Source organism: Acipenser ruthenus, chromosome 45 (genome assembly GCF_902713425.1).
Source record: "Acipenser ruthenus chromosome 45, fAciRut3.2 maternal haplotype, whole genome shotgun sequence".
Taxonomy (NCBI): domain Eukaryota; kingdom Metazoa; phylum Chordata; class Actinopteri; order Acipenseriformes; family Acipenseridae; genus Acipenser; species Acipenser ruthenus.
Window position 1 is genome coordinate 10037550 of NC_081233.1, and position 15445 is coordinate 10052994.

Here is a 15445-nt window from a genome sequence, read left to right on the forward strand (position 1 = left end):
CCTGCTTTCCCTCTCTCTCTCTCTCTCTCTCATCTGTAATGAGATCACTTTTTCCCCCTGTGATCCTGATTGATGTCATGTGAAATTGTGAGGCTGCCTTCATTACAGACAGAGAGAAAGAAAGAAAGCAAGCGCTGGGCTGCAGTGTGGAAGGCAGCGGATTTGAGCAACTCAGTGGTTAGATAAAGAAAGCACTGGGCTGCAGTGTGGAAGGCAGGGGGTTTGAGGAGCTCAGTGGTTAGATAAAGAAAGCGCTGGGCTGCAGTGTGGAAGGCAGGGGGTTTGAGGAGCTCAGTGGTTAGATAAAGAAAGCGCTGGGCTGCAGTGTGGAAGGCAGGGGGTTTGAGGAGCTCAGTGGTTAGATAAAGAAAGAAAGTACTCCTTTTTAAAGGGGGGTGAGGGTTACGAGAGCGGATTCTCCTTTAAGAAGTGAGGAGGCTGGGATGTTGCCCGGCGTTTGCCCTCCGCAGCTTTGAAACTGAGAACAGCAACATGTGGCACAAACATGGTGCGGTCAGAGAGAGGGAGAGGGGAGAGTAAAGGAAAAAAGAAAAGATTTCCACACTGCAGCCCGGTTCTCTGTCTCTCTTCTCGTTACAGGAATGCAGCTACAGGTTAACAGGGAGATGTCTGAATACTGAGCTCCCAGCGTGCACCCTGTCTGAATTACGAACTACAGCTCCCAGCATGCACCCTGTCTGAATACTAAACTAATGAACTACAGCTCCCAGATTTCCACAGATTTTGAGGGGCAACACTGCAGGACAGGTGACAGAGTGCACCCCCAAACCACCCACACCCCCCAGAATAAGGCTGTGTGAGACTGATACAATCACTGAGGTACGTGCGTGCGAAAGTGTGCGTGCGTATCTATCTCTCTCTGTCTCTCTCTCTCTCTCCCTCTTTCTCTCTCTCTCTCTCTATATATATATTAACTATGCTTGCTACGATATTGCAAGATTACTGCAATATGCTCACTGTGATTTTACTGTTGTGACGTGTCGCCAAATTATGAAGAAAAATAATTGAAGACTCGCTAATTTAATAATTAGTTGATTAACTAACAATCAGTGCTCTCGCTCTTCTCTCTTATAAAACAAGCATTCGTTTTTTGGGGTTCAGTTTTTCTGTTGTGGGGGTCTGAGGGGCATAGGAAGGGAGGGAGGGAGTCAGAGTCTCTGACTCTCTAAGCTCTTTGCACATGTGGAAATGATTCCTCGAATTACTGTGTGAGGCTTTGCGTTCAGGAAAGGGCTTTTTTTCTCCCTCGTTGAACACAACGAGGTCTTTGTGACAAAGCAAGTTTACTGCTGTGGTATCCCCCTGGTAAAAGCACAGCACAGTGTAGTAAAGCACAGTGAAGATAATGAACCAGCCCCCTTCTCATATATATATGCATTGAAGTCAATGGGAACGTCCCTGTAAGGTATCAGTATTGCCATGGTGGTCCACTAGGAAAGGTGCTATATAAAAATAAAGATTTAGTTTTTTAATTAAAAATATCATCATAGTCACGTTATGTTGTAGAACCTGGTGCATTTTTTAAATAATTGGACTACGAGCGCCATCTGCTGTTGGTTCGCAACATCCGCATCCTTTGGGTAACGACAAATAAAAAATAAAAAATACAACTTAAAAAAAAAAAAAATTAAAAATATCTCCCTCTAGTGGGTCGTGGGTTCAATCCCCGATGAGAGACACTGCTGCTGTTCACTTGAGCAAGGTATTTTATCTAGATTGCTCCAGTAAAAACTCAAATAATGTGATGTCTTGTAACAATTGTAAGTCGCCCTGGATAAGGGCGTCTGCTAAGAAATAAATAATTGATTGATTTTTTTTTAATATAGCGTTGACAAGGCTGTTCACGGCTTCATTGTATAATGACGAGATGTCGTTCGCCTCCGCTAACAGTAGTTTTAGTGGGTATTTGCATTACGACTAGCAGCTCACTCGTGATCTCTGCATTGTCTCTGTGGTTCATAGCCGCAGCCGGTCTCCCGCAGCAACGTTTCAAAGCTGTGCCGAATCTGCGCAGATGTCTGTGGGTGGAGTTGAGTGACGTCACGCAGCAGCCCTTGATGAAGGCGTATCTCCGCGTTTCTGTGCAGAACAAATCATTTTAGCTCAAAAACAATGAGACGCCCGTCTGAAAATGCGCTGTCTGGCCGTTAAAGCTCTTTTTAATATAATTTTTTTTTTTTCACAATTGGGCAAATGTATGTGAGTTTAACTGATGGTCAACGAAGTGGGTTATCTACCATTGTAAACTATACGATGTTGTGGGCGAAGTACATTTTTTGTCTTTCAGATGAAAAGTTTTGAATTTAAATCAAGGGAAGTAATGTTAAACCTTTACAATGCATTAGTAAGACCTCACCTAGAATATTGTGTTCAGTTCTGGTCACCTCGTTACAAAAAGGATATTGCTGCTCTAGAAAGAGTGCAAAGAAGAGCAACCAGAATTATCCCGGGTTTAAAAGGCATGTCGTATACAGACAGGCTAAAAGAATTGAATCTATTCAGTCTTGAACAAAGAAGACTACACGGCGATCTGATTCAAGCATTCAAAATCCTAAAAGGTATAGACAATGTCGGACTTTTTCGATTTGAAAAAAAGAAACAAGGACCAGGGTTCACAAATGGAGATTAGATAAAGGGGCATTCAGAACAGAAGATAGGAGGTACTTTTTTACACAGAGAATCGTGGGAATCTGGAACCAACTCCCCAGTAATGTTGTTGAAGCTGGCACCCTGGGATCCTTCAAGAAGCTGCTTGATGAGATTCTGAGATCAATCAGACACTAACAACCAAACGAGCAAGATGGGCCGAATGGCCTCCTCTCGTTTGTAAACTTTCTTATGTTCTTATGTACCACTTTCTGGCCCGACACCAGATTTAAACGACATGTTGACTTTAGATTATAAACAAAATGTCGTTTTCTGAATGTTTTTGTGCTGTCTTGGCAATGCCTAGCCGCCAGAGGGCACCCGAGTTCCATTCAACTGAAGGCGACATTTCTTTCACAGCACCGCACTGTGTGAATAGCATTGTTACAGACACTGATATTTAAAATAGAAATACACTGACCCAGTATTTAAATATAAATAAATACACAAATACATATTGGGTCAGTTTATTTCTATTTTAAATATCAGTGTGTATATATTATCACGGGGCTGTGATAATCTATACAGAGATAGATAGACACATAGATAGATAGATAAACAGATATAGATAGATAGATAGATAGCCAGCCGGTTCGGTAAGATTACAGCTTTTCCTATAAGCCGCAACTGACCGGTTGCTGACCGGCCCTGGTATCATTGCGCATGACTGCCTGGAGTTTTTCAGAGAGAAGGAGGGAGAGGAGAAGGAGGGGGAGAAGGGCAGTCACGCTGAGCTCCGCCTCCCGGCATGTGCTCTCCCCCGGATTCATCTCTCGCCTGCCCGCCTGTATAATATGTGTGTCAGTAGGGCAGTTGACGTAACCCGACTCACATGCGCCTTGCATAAGACGCATTGCAACACCCAATCAGTACCACCGGGTCTTGCGAATCCAACCTTTGAGCTACCAATCAGCATACGAAAAAAACACACACACACACACAACAACCGCGACTGGAGCCGGGTGAGCTGTAATAGCAGGAGAGGGGAGGGACGCGAGGGGATTCCTGGAAACCCACGCAGTCACGTTTATATTCACTTTCCAAACGTGGTGTGTCGGCTCGGGCTTGTTTTGCCTTGATTTGGAGAGCACGGACAGACACACTGACACACTCACACTGACTGACACACACTCCCTCCCTCTCTCCCAGCTTCGCGTATGAAGAGCGGCTTCCTTGTTTTCTCAGTTGCGGTTCTGCCATCAAACAGAAGAGTTGCACATCTCTGAGAGCAGCGAAGCAATCGAGCTGACAGCCTGCATCTCCAACCGGCATCAACTGCGCGATTCAAACCATGGGGTTTTATTAGTGGTGCTATTATCATTTTCTCAGAGAAATAGCTCGAACCACAGAAATATTATTATTATTATTATTATTATTATTATTATTATTATTATATTGATGTGCATAGGTCACGATTACACATCTTTTAAATGCCAATAGCAACAATAAGTAGTATTCGGTATTTTAAAAAAAAGACATTTCACTTTTTTTTTTTTTTTTTTTTTAATATTTGAAAATAAGTATTTCTAAGGAAATATATATTTTAAGCCGAAAATAAAAGAAAGCAACCTCGTGAGGCTGAACATCATGGATAATATTGGCGGTAAGGATACATTTTATGAATTGGTCTATCAATTGCATATAATGTTGTTTGTGTGTGTGTGTGTTTGGGTGTTGTGTGCAGGTTTACACTGCCGAACTAAAATCACGTGTCTTGATGTAGCCTACAGTAAACTTCACGTGCGAGTATAACAGAACTGAATAACTTAAAAAAAAAAAAAATGTTCGTGTATTATATATAGGAAGCTGCATGTTGAGAGAACGCGACGACAGAAAACAACATGAGACTGAATGCGCGGTGCAGTTATCAGTGTGCACGCTGCTCTGCACAGCAAGGGCCACACCACTGAACTGCGCCCTAATAGTGCTCATGAATGTGGAAACCTGTGCTGTCCGGCCAGTGATCCACTTTAACGATGATCCCGTTAAGACAGCGTTCTCTGGTGTGTACGGTGGCTGGGTAGGGTCAGACTTACAACTACAACACCTCCAGGGTTGTCATGTATTGAGCTTTGCACGCAAACACAAAAATGTATTCGTTTCCTACAGGAATTAGTCTTTACACGAAACGGATTCAGAACTAAAATCACAGCTGTGAAGGACAGAAGCAATGCGGCGCTCTGATCAATGCGCACCGGTGTGCGAAGTTACTGTCTTCTGTGCTATAGCCCTCCTGCGCGGGAGTCGCTCCATTCTGAAAAAGACAGTCTTCATATATAGGTTCTATACAGCACTATAGAAAGCGGTACTGTAGCCTAATGCATCATAAAGCGTGGCATGCTGTACTGTGCGGCGGGTATTGTATTGTATTGTATTGTATTGTATTGTATTGTATTGTATTGTATTGTATTGTGCAACACACACCTGTTTGGCGTATTTCCGGAGCCCTGCGGTGTACATACAGTACAGTGGCACGGAATCAATGGGGCTTCCGTTAGCTCTGTAGTAGCATGCAAGAATATATTACACGAACAATATACAGACACGCAGGCATATCTATCTGTCTATCTACACACACACACACACATACATACATACATACACACATACACACATACAATTGATATAAAGCCCCGCTCCCCCCTCGCGTTTTGGCGGATCTTGGCAGAGGCGCCCTGTGCATCAGACAGCTGCTGTTTTCTACAAATGTTCCTGTTATTTCCCATCCGCTTTGCATATTTTTTTTTCTGAAGCTGGTTTCGACTAGATTCACTTGTCAACAAAACTCACGTGCGTGTGTGCGTGCGTGAGAGAGAGAGATAGAGAGGGAGAGCATGAGAGAGAGAGAGAATGAGAGAGAGAGCGCATGAGAGAGAGGGAGAGTGGGTGGGATGCACTTTTCATTCTAAATTTAAACAACACCACAAAGACTGGCATTTTATTTTGTCGGTGTTTTTTTTTTTGTTTTTTTTCCAGCTCAGTCACATGTTGCCCTTTTTCCCCCTCAGTTGCAAACTGAATATTTAGCAGAAGCTGCCGTGTCGTCTGTATGTACTAAAGCACACAGTTAGCATCGTGCTCGGGTTTGTAGCGTGTTTTAATTGCCCAGGGCGGGTTGTTGTCCTACAAGCTCATCTCTCTCCTGACTTACACACGCCATGGTATGAATATGTAGAGCTCCAGTCTTATTCGAGGATGGAGGTGTAATTGGTTCAGTTAAAGCATTCAGAACAGGGTTTGAAACAAAGACCAGGAGCGGAAGGGTCAGCTGTGGACACCCCTGCTTTACTTCATCCCTTTCGACTCTCTATCCCTCTCTCCCCCTCTCCACTCCTCGCCTCTCATTCAATCACGCTCACGTGGACACCCTCCCTCTGCCGCGTGCCGCGCGTCATTACTGCCCCCTCGTCGGACGCTACCATTGTGCTTCCGATAGGGGGTGGGCGGGTTGCTCGGTCAGTGGGTCAGAGATCTTAGCGTCACCAACCGTCACGTTTTCTGCGTTTTTTGGAGATTTTATATTATTCACATTATATTGCTTTTTACGTTACATTAAATGATGAAGCTCATCGGCTAGCTAGCGTACGATAAAGACATCTCAAACACCAGTCTATAAATAGATACCTCTACACGCTATTAAACCACGGTCCAAAATCTTACTCGCATGAATATGGCCCTATATATAATTTTATATAATGAAATATGCTTTTGTTGTTTTTTAAATTGAGTGTTTAAGAAGGCAGCTCTGTTATACACACTCAAATGCAAGAATGATCTGAATTATAGTAAAGGTTTTTGCATAATGAACTAAGGTCTGTTTTTATTAATTTATGTATTTATTCGCTTTAATACAGGAGGCTGTGTGGTCAGGTGGTTAAAGAAAAGGGCTTGTAACCAGGAGGTCCCCTGTTCAAATCCCACCTCAGCCACTGACTCACTGTGTGACCCTGAGCAAGTCACTTCACCTCCTTGTGCTCCGTCTTTCGGGTGAGACGTTGTAGGAAGTGACTCTGCAGCTGATGCATAGTTCACACACCCGTGTCTCTGTAAGCCGCCTTGGATAAAGACATCTGCTAAATAAACCAATCCTACCGAAGTCCAACGATAAGCCCAGTCTAGAATCGTTCTGGGTTTTATATTACATTCCAGTGCGCAGTTTGTTATGAGAGAGACAGTCTCACCCGTGTGCTAATTAGGTCAGCAGTGTTTTGAATTGTCGGGGGGATTTTACAAAAGCGTTGTGGGTTCAGTGTTGTATTTTCAGGTCGTCCCGTGTTGTGTGAATGACCTACTTTCAATTTCAACCGCAAACGAAAAAAAAAAAACGACACCTCGAAATCTCAACCGACGCTTTTTAACATTTCAATCACGAGTCGCGCTCTTCGGTGTACAGCTTGTAAGAGTAACTCTTGCACTTTTTAAACTCCTGACGTTATAACCTGCTAGTTTCAATCCTGCGACCAAATGATCAATTTCATGCATGGCGACCTGGGGACGGGATACAAAAAAAACAACTCCCTTCTAGTGTTTATATATCTAGATCCGTCACGTTTCCCGGACAGACGCAACACGGGCTGTTTGACCGTGCGTCTCTCACGAGGAGAGGAGCCCAGGCGCGCATGATGCGTCTCTGCAGAGTCCTGTACTGGTGCAGATGGTGTTTCAGGTGACCTGCATCCTCCGTGCCTGCCTGCCCTACCCCAGTGCGGAGAGAAAGGGAATTCAGAAACAGCGCACAGCTCTCTATCCGAGGAGAATCAGGACGCAGCAGGATGATCAGCAGTCACTGGAAATGCTCAAGCAAGCGATACACTGAAAACTCGCTGTTTTAATAATTAGCTTCAAGTAGTAACTATGGGTAGATGCTAATTAAAAATAGCGAATTTTCAATCTATCCGTTGCTTTTCTATTTCATTGTATAGAAAAGTTCACCGTAGTAAAAGCGGAGCAACGTGTAATAAAGTACAGTGAAAGCATGTTTTTTTTCGTCCACATACGAGGATGCATGAAAGGGTTAATGGCTCTATCTTGGAGGCAGCTGATCCGGTTTTGCCGTGTTAAACGGGTGTAGGTCAGCGGTGTTAATGTTCTCCGAGCCGCGGCTGCCCCGCTGTACTGTTTATATCTAGTTGAGGTGTGGTAGCGATGCACCCCCTCTTGGTTTTAAGGTCAGTGGCTCGCTTTTCCTGTCCTTGTGCTCGACTCCACGCCTCTGGTTGCTTCGCTAGCGTATTCCTGGAAATGCAGCTCCGCGTGCCACGGCAAGGCTCGGACGAGTTCCAGTCTTGCTCTGAAGATCCGACTCGTATATTATTCACAGGCATAAATATACATACCTGGGAAGTGCGTGACGCTGTCTGTTTAAAATAACTGGAAATGGAATTACACCCCCACCCCCCCTCCCCTCCCCCCGCGCACACACACACACACACACACACACACACACACACACACACACACACACACACACACACACACACACACACACACACAAAAGCCATCATCGCATTCCAGTACCATTAGATCGACAGCCACGAACAAAACACGCGTGTGGTTTATTTTTATCGTGTTTAGGTTTTCAAACGTCGGTGTCTTGTTTTGTTCGAGCCTGGTGACATCACCACAGCTGTTTGACCGTTTTATTCTCTCTCTCTCTCTCTCTCTCTCTCTCTCTCTCTCTCTCAGTAATCGTGTGAAATGTTCGTAACTCCCTCGCTCCTCTCCTCTCTCCCTCCTCTCCCCTCCCCTCCTCTCCTCTTCCTCTCCCCTCCCCTCCTCTCTCCTCTCCTCTCCCATCCCCTCCCCTCCCCTCCTCTCCTCCACACAGGACTGCGTGCGGAATGCACCTGTCAGCAGTCTTGCGTGTGATTGATAATACTGTCAGCCGGGGCGGGTATCAGGTATCAGTGTCAGCGGACACCGGTACATGTGAGCCGCCGGTCTGGTGTCTCCTTCCTCGCCGGCTCTCGGCTCTCGGCTCACTGCCAGGGGAGCTGCGCTATAATTGGAGCGGAGACTACGGCAGTGGCTTGGCCGACACGTGATGCTAGAGCGATCCCAATTCATGTTATATAAAACCCGGGTCGTATTTTTAAAAAATGAAGAAATAAATGAACCACCCTGGCACTTGTATTTATTTATTTATGTATTTATTTTATTACAGTACTGTAGTTTTAAAGTAGAGGTTTTATAATACATTAAAAAAAACAAAACACGTAAATAAAATACCGTTATGGACCCTTCCGATCGACTTGGCGTTGTCTTTGTTCGTTGAGTTTACGGGATCCTTGTGTCTGGTGTGCAGGAGAGATACGTCACAGGATTCTGACGGGAAGGACCCAAGACGTTTGTTTTTAACATGTAGATGTTACGGTTACACTTACTGCCCAGAAAAAAATGCTGTAATATAATACATTTATTAAGCACCCCTACCCCAATCCCCAAATCCCAGATCCCTTCATCAGTGTTACTGAGGTGAAACTAGGAGAAACCGAGTCAAGCAGACAGGCGTTTCTAATGCTAGCGCCTTCATCAGTGTTACTGAAACTAGAAGAAACCGAGTCAAGCAGACAGGCGTTTCTAATGCTAGTGCCTTCATCAGTGTTACTGAAACTAGAAGAAACCGAGTCAAGCAGACAGGCGTTTCTAATGCTAGCGCCTTCATCAGTGTTATTGAAACAAGAAGAAACCGAGTCAAGCAGACAGGCGTTTCTAATGCTAGCGCCTTCATCAGTGTTATTGAAACTAGAAGAAACCGAGTCAAGCAGACAGAGGTATACTGACCCCCCCTCTCTCTCAGTAGGGGTGATTCTCTACGCTGGCAGTTCCTCAGACAGCTCCAGCCCGGGTCCTGGCAGCCCCTCCAGTGGGTACCAGACACTGTCTCCCCGCTCCCAGGCCTCCTCCCCTGCGGAGGTCACCTTCACTGAGATCGGGGCGCTGAAGCACAGGGGCGTCTTCCAGTTCCCTGAGGGGGGGGGCGCGGGGTGGCCCCAGCAGAGGTTCGGCATTCTGAGCGCCGGCAACACCAACGCTGGGAACACTGGGACCAGAAGCAGCTTCAGCCACCAGCACAGCACCAACAACCACAACAAACTGGCCACCAGCAAGCACTGCGGCATAGCGAGCACCCTCACCAGTGAGTCTCTCTGTCTATCCCTAACCCTCACCTGTGAGTCTCTCTCTCTCTCTCCCCCTCTCTCTCTCCCCCCCTCCCCCTCTCTCTCGCTCTCTCTCCCAGTCTCTGGGTCTCTCTCTGCATCAGTACTGTATATAATGTGTGTGTCTCTCTTAGAGGCGGGTGGGATGGTGCTGCTCTGCACGGTGTGTGGAGACGTTGCCTCAGGATTTCACTACGGGGTCCACGCCTGCGAGGGGTGCAAGGTGAGCTGGGGGGGACGATGAAGGAGGGAGGAAAAGAGGTGATACAGCGTCTTCTGTATGAAGTGATGTGATCCAGCTTTAACTGTCTCTCCCCATCTCCCTCACCCCCTCTCCCTCCCTCACCCCCTGTCTCTCCCCCCTCTCCGTCTCTTTCCCCCTCCCCCTCTCTCCCCCCCTGTCCCTCTCCCTCCCTCTCTCTCCCTCTCCCCCTCTCCCTCCCCCTCTCCCCCTCGCAGGGTTTCTTCCGGCGCAGTATTCAGCAGAATATCCACTACAAGCTGTGTGTGAAGAGCGAGACGTGTCTGATCATGAGAATGAACCGCAACCGCTGCCAGCACTGCCGCTTCAAGAAGTGCCTGAGCGTGGGCATGTCCCGGGACGGTGAGGAGCCCCAAACAAGCGCCCCTGCCGGGCTCATTATCTGCACTGTGCTTTGAGAAGGGGGCTGGTCCATTATCTTCACTGTGCTTTGAGAAGGGGGCTGGTTCATTATCTTCTCTGTGCTTTGAGAAGGGGGCTGGTTCATTCTCTTCACTGTGCTTTGAGAAGGGGGCTGGTTCATTCTCTTCACTGTGCTTTGAGAAGGGGGCTGGTTCATTATCTTCTCTGTGCTTTGAGTAGGGGGCTGGTTCATTCTCTTCACTGTGCTTTGAGAAGGGGGCTGGTTCATTCTCTTCACTGTGCTTTGAGAAGGGGGCTGGTTCATTCTCTTCACTGTGCTTTGAGAAGGGGGCTGGTTCATTCTCTTCACTGTGCTTTGAGAAGGGGGCTGGTTCATTATCTTCACTGTGCTTTGAGAAGGGGGCTGCTTCATTGTCATTTCTTTCTTTCTTTCTTTCTTTCCTTCTCTAAGCACTGAGCTGGGGTGTGGGGGGTGGGGGGGGGTTGACGGTTGTCACCGTTAGGAGAGAGTGAGGAGTGGGGGCGAGAGCGAGCGAGGGAGCGTACACAAACCACCACCAACTTCCTGAGTCTGTGAACCGCAACCTAGAAACCTCTTTACCTCACTGTTACAAGAAAAAACAGGAAGCGGGGGGGCGGGGGGGGCGGGGGGGGGGGGGCACCAACGCACAGGCTCTGAATAACAACAAGCAGCCCCCCCCGACTCACAGCCTTCTTTTGTTCTTTTTTATTTTTTAGCAGATATCCATTTTTTTGTTGTTTTCTTTTAATAATAACACAATAATATGACCCCATTTCACTTAGAACAGCTCACACAGTATTTTTGCAGTTTTACCACCCTGTTTCTCCTGTGGTTACACCTACTGTATCCACACCTCTCTGTGCTTTACAATGCTTCCCTATGCTTTACCATACCTCTCTGTGCTTTACAATGCTTCCCTATACTTTACCACACCTCTCTGTGCTTTACAATGCTTCCCTATGCTTTACCACACCTCTCTGTGCTTTACAATGCTTCCCTGTGCTTTACAATGCTTGCCTATGCTTTACCAGACCTCTCTCTGCTTTACAATGCTTCCCTATGCTTTACCAGACCTCTCTGTGCTTTACAATGCTTCCCTATGCTTTACCAGACCTCTCTGTGCTTTACAATGCTTTAGAAACGTCTGTCTGCTTGACTCGGTTTCCTCTGATTTATCTCACTTCTGGATGGTTTCTTTTTTTTTTTAAGGAAGTTTCTTCTGATTTGCTCAACAAAAGAGGGAGGGAGGGAGGGGTTGAAAGAGAGAGATTGAAACAGGAAGTGAGAGGGCGGTTGGGTTTTCGCTGTGCAGATTTCAGATAAAGGCTGTATTTGTGAAATGTGCTGAACCACATCCCCCCCCCCGTCCACCCGACTGCACTGAAACACAGTCCTGCTGAGCTTCCGAAACACAGCGAGCCCGTCTCTCACAGGGGAGCGGAGCTGACAAACTGCCTTCTCTATCTCTCCCCTCTCACTCCCCCTCTCTCCTCCTCTCTCCTCTCTCCCCCTCTCACTGCCTCCTTCCTCTTTCTCTCTCTTCACATCCCTCCACTCCTTCTCTGTTGCTGCCGATGACATCACACCCCCTTAGTCCCACTGACCTACTTTTCAGAGAGAGAGAGAGAGAGAGACACAGAGACTCGCACATAGTGTTCTAGCACACGGGGGGGGGGGAGTGGGGGGGCGTGTTCTAGCACACAGTGCGCTGACACAGGGCTCTATCAGTAGCTGCCAGTGATGGGATGGATTGTATCCACAGCATTGCTGAGTCGGTTCACGGTTCACACTGCAGCCATTAGGGGATTGAGGACACTCTCTCTCCCTCTCCCCCTCTCTCTCCTCTCTCTCTCTCTCTCCCTCTCCCCCTCTCTCTTCTCTCTCTCTCTCTTCTCTCTCTCTCCCTCTCTCTCTCTCTCACTCTCTCTCTCTCTCTCCCCCTCTCTCTCACTCTCTCACTCTCTCTCTCACTCTCTCCCCCTCTCTCTCTCTCTCCCCCCCTCTCTCTTCTCTCTCTCTCTCTCTTCTCCCTCTCCCCCTCTCTCACTCTCTCTCTCTCTTCCTCCCTCTCTCTCAGCCGTGCGTTTCGGTCGGATCCCGAAGCGTGAGAAGCAGCGTCTCCTGGACGAGATGCAGAGCTACATGAGCAGCCTCGGCGAATCAGCAGCCATGGACATAGACTCCTCCCCCGGCCCCGAGGACAGCCAATCGGAGGAGGCCATCGGGGCCATCTCAAGAGCCTACAGAGAAATCTTCGTGACGGGGCGGGACAGGCTGGGCAAGAAGGAGGAGGAGGGGGGGACTCCAAACGACTACAACCTCAACCCCTGCCCCCCCCCGAACCCCCACACTCACTGCCAGGGGTACCCACCATACCCACGCTGCCCGGCGAGAGGCAACAAGTCCACTGGATTCGTCAATAACAATCATTACGGCTATCGAGCCCCGCCCCCCGAGACCTCCTCCTCCAATCAGGGCCAGCAGCAGAGCGAGGCCCCGCCCACTCACAGCCTCTCGGCCAATCACAACAGCAACGTGGCCGGGGGCTCCGGGGGTCAGAGTTCGTGTCCCTGGGCGATGGGTGTCAGGGTTAAAGTGCTGGTGAGCGCGTTCTTGTATCTTTTAAAATAATCTATATTTTATATATTTGTATATATTAGATTAGATTAGATTAGATTATACGACAACAGTGTGTCTAGGTAACAAGCTCAGGTGTGTCTTATTATTAAACTCCTAGTGAAACCAGGAATGGATCACACTGCTGTGCAGCGGGAGTCTCATCCCATCCCTGTTGTGTGAGTGCTGTGTGAGTCTCAGTACTCTCTCCCTCCAGGCCTGCCCCCTCAACGCCTCTCCCTTCTCGGAGCGTCTCAGTCAGTACTCACCCCCTCCCCTTCTCTGTCTCCCTCCAGGCCTGCCCCCTCAACGCCTCTCCCTTCTCGGAGCGTCTCAGTCAGTACTCACCCCCTCCCCTTCTCTGTCTCCCTCCAGGCCTGCCCCCTCAACGCCTCTCCCTTCTCGGAGCCGCGGCGCAGCACTCAGCAGGTGTGGGAGGATTTCTCTCGCTGCTTCACTCCGGCTGTGAAGGAGGTCGTGGAGTTTGCAAAGAGCATCCCCGGCTTCCAGCAGCTGAGCCAACAGGACCAGATCCTACTTCTGAAAGCCGGGACCTTCCAGGTACTGAGAGCCTCCCTCCCCTACCCCCTCCTCTCACCTTCCAGGTACTGAGAGCCTCCCTCCCCTACCCCCTCCTCTCACCTTCCAGGTACTGAGAGCCTCCCTCCCCTACCCCCTCCTCTCACCTATCTCTCTCTCTCTCTCTCTCTCTCAGGTGTTGATGGTGCGTTTCTCCTCACTCTTTGACCACCGGGCACAGGCAGTCACGTTCCTGGACGGCCGCACCTACCCGCTCCCCGAGCTGCGGGCCCTGGGCATGGGGCCCCTGCTCGGCTCCATGCTGGAGTTCAGTGGCAGGCTGGGCGCCCTGGAGCTGCAGGCTGACGAGACTGCGCTCTTCATGGCTGTGGTGCTGCTGTCAGCCGGTGAGGGGGGGAGGGGAGGGAGGGAGAGAGGAGAGGGACAGGGAGGAGGGGAGAGGAGAGGAGGGGGGAGGAGAGGGACAGGGAGGGGGAGATGGAGGGGGAAGGGGGAGAGGAGAAGAGGTAGGGAAGAGTGAGACAGCGTGGATGTGTGAGACAGCGTGTCGACTCATTTCTAGAGCTCATGAGGACATGTGCTGGTCATCGTGCACAGTGTAATCCGGTGAGTGTGAGTGTGTGTGCGTGTGTGACTTGGTTCGTTATAGTTTGACCATAATAATAATCTAATAATCATAATAACAGTAATAGTAACAATGACCCCTCTCTCAGATCGCTCCGGGGTTCTGGATGTGGGCCCGGTGGAGCGGCTCCAGGAGTCCCTGACCCGCTCCCTGCGCTCTCTCATCAACCAGAACCACCCCCAGGACCCTGAGCTGCTGTCAAAACTGCTGCTGAGACTCCCAGAGCTGAGAACCCTGAACCAGCAGCACTGCGAGAAACTACTGGCCTTCCACATCGAACCCTGAGCCAGGGGGACAGGGGACAGAGGGACAGGGGGACTGCAAGAAACTACTGGCCTTCCACATCGAACCCTGAGCCAGGGGGACAGGGGACAGAGGGACAGGGGGACTGCAAGAAACTACTGGCCTTCCACATCGAACCCTGAGCCAGGGGGACAGGGGACAGAGGGACAGGGGGACTGCAAGAAACTACTGGCCTTCCACATCGAACCCTGAGCCAGGGGGACAGGGGACAGAGGGACAGGGGGACTGCAAGAAACTACTGGCCTTCCACTTCGAACCCTGAGCCAGGGGGACAGGGGACAGAGGGACAGGGGGACTGCAAGAAACTACTGGCCTTCCACATCGAACCCTGAGCCAGGGGGACACTTTCTTTTTGCTGGCGTGGTTTCCACATTTTGTCATTTTTCTGTGTGTTGTTGTCTTGGTTTGACTGCAGGCGCTGCTGTTTGCTCAGTTGTTTATTTTGTATCTGTGGCTAAAGCAAGCCGTGCAAATCACTCTTTGGACTCCGCGCATTGTTACAATCATATTATTTTATTTTTTGTAATCTTGTAAATATTTCTTCTGTTCCCTAAACAACTGACTTGGGGCTCCGTCTCGGTCTGCTTTATAACCCCCTGTACCCCAGAAATCTCAGGCTGAACCCTAGCTGAGTAAAATGGACACCGCACTGGTTTTACTGGGTACAGTGGGGTCTACTGACTGGTTTCCTAAGCCAGGGACACTGAAGTTTTCAAGTGAAGCTGAAGAATTCTTCCTAAATAACGACTCAGAGAAACTTGTGATTTATAACTTGTTGTTTTTTGTTTGTTCTGTGTATCTGTATATTTTGTACAAATGTCTTCCTGCATTCGATCATGTCAAGATAATAAAATATGTAAATATATAAATAAATCAGAAACCAGCTG

At 48.5% G+C, this 15445-nt stretch overlaps 1 protein-coding gene across 3 annotated transcripts; it reads left to right on the forward strand.

Annotated features, from left to right (window-relative positions):
- The first annotated feature begins 3628 nt into the window (after positions 1-3628).
- Positions 3629-15445, forward strand: LOC131720856 (nuclear receptor subfamily 1 group D member 2-like). 3 transcript variants are annotated; one of them, XM_059013102.1, is made up of 8 exons: positions 3629-4270; positions 9467-9805; positions 9962-10050; positions 10287-10431; positions 12552-13075; positions 13466-13651; positions 13806-14016; positions 14344-15445. In XM_059013102.1, the coding sequence occupies exons 1-8, from the start codon at positions 4255-4257 to the stop codon at positions 14538-14540; spliced, it is 1707 nt and encodes a 568-aa protein (XP_058869085.1). In that variant the 5' UTR covers positions 3629-4254; the 3' UTR covers positions 14541-15445. The 3 variants fall into 3 exon arrangements, with proteins under 3 accessions (XP_058869085.1, XP_058869086.1, XP_058869087.1); XM_059013103.1 differs by having other exon boundaries at positions 9470-9805; XM_059013104.1 differs by lacking the exon at positions 3629-4270 and having other exon boundaries at positions 9673-9805; positions 9964-10050.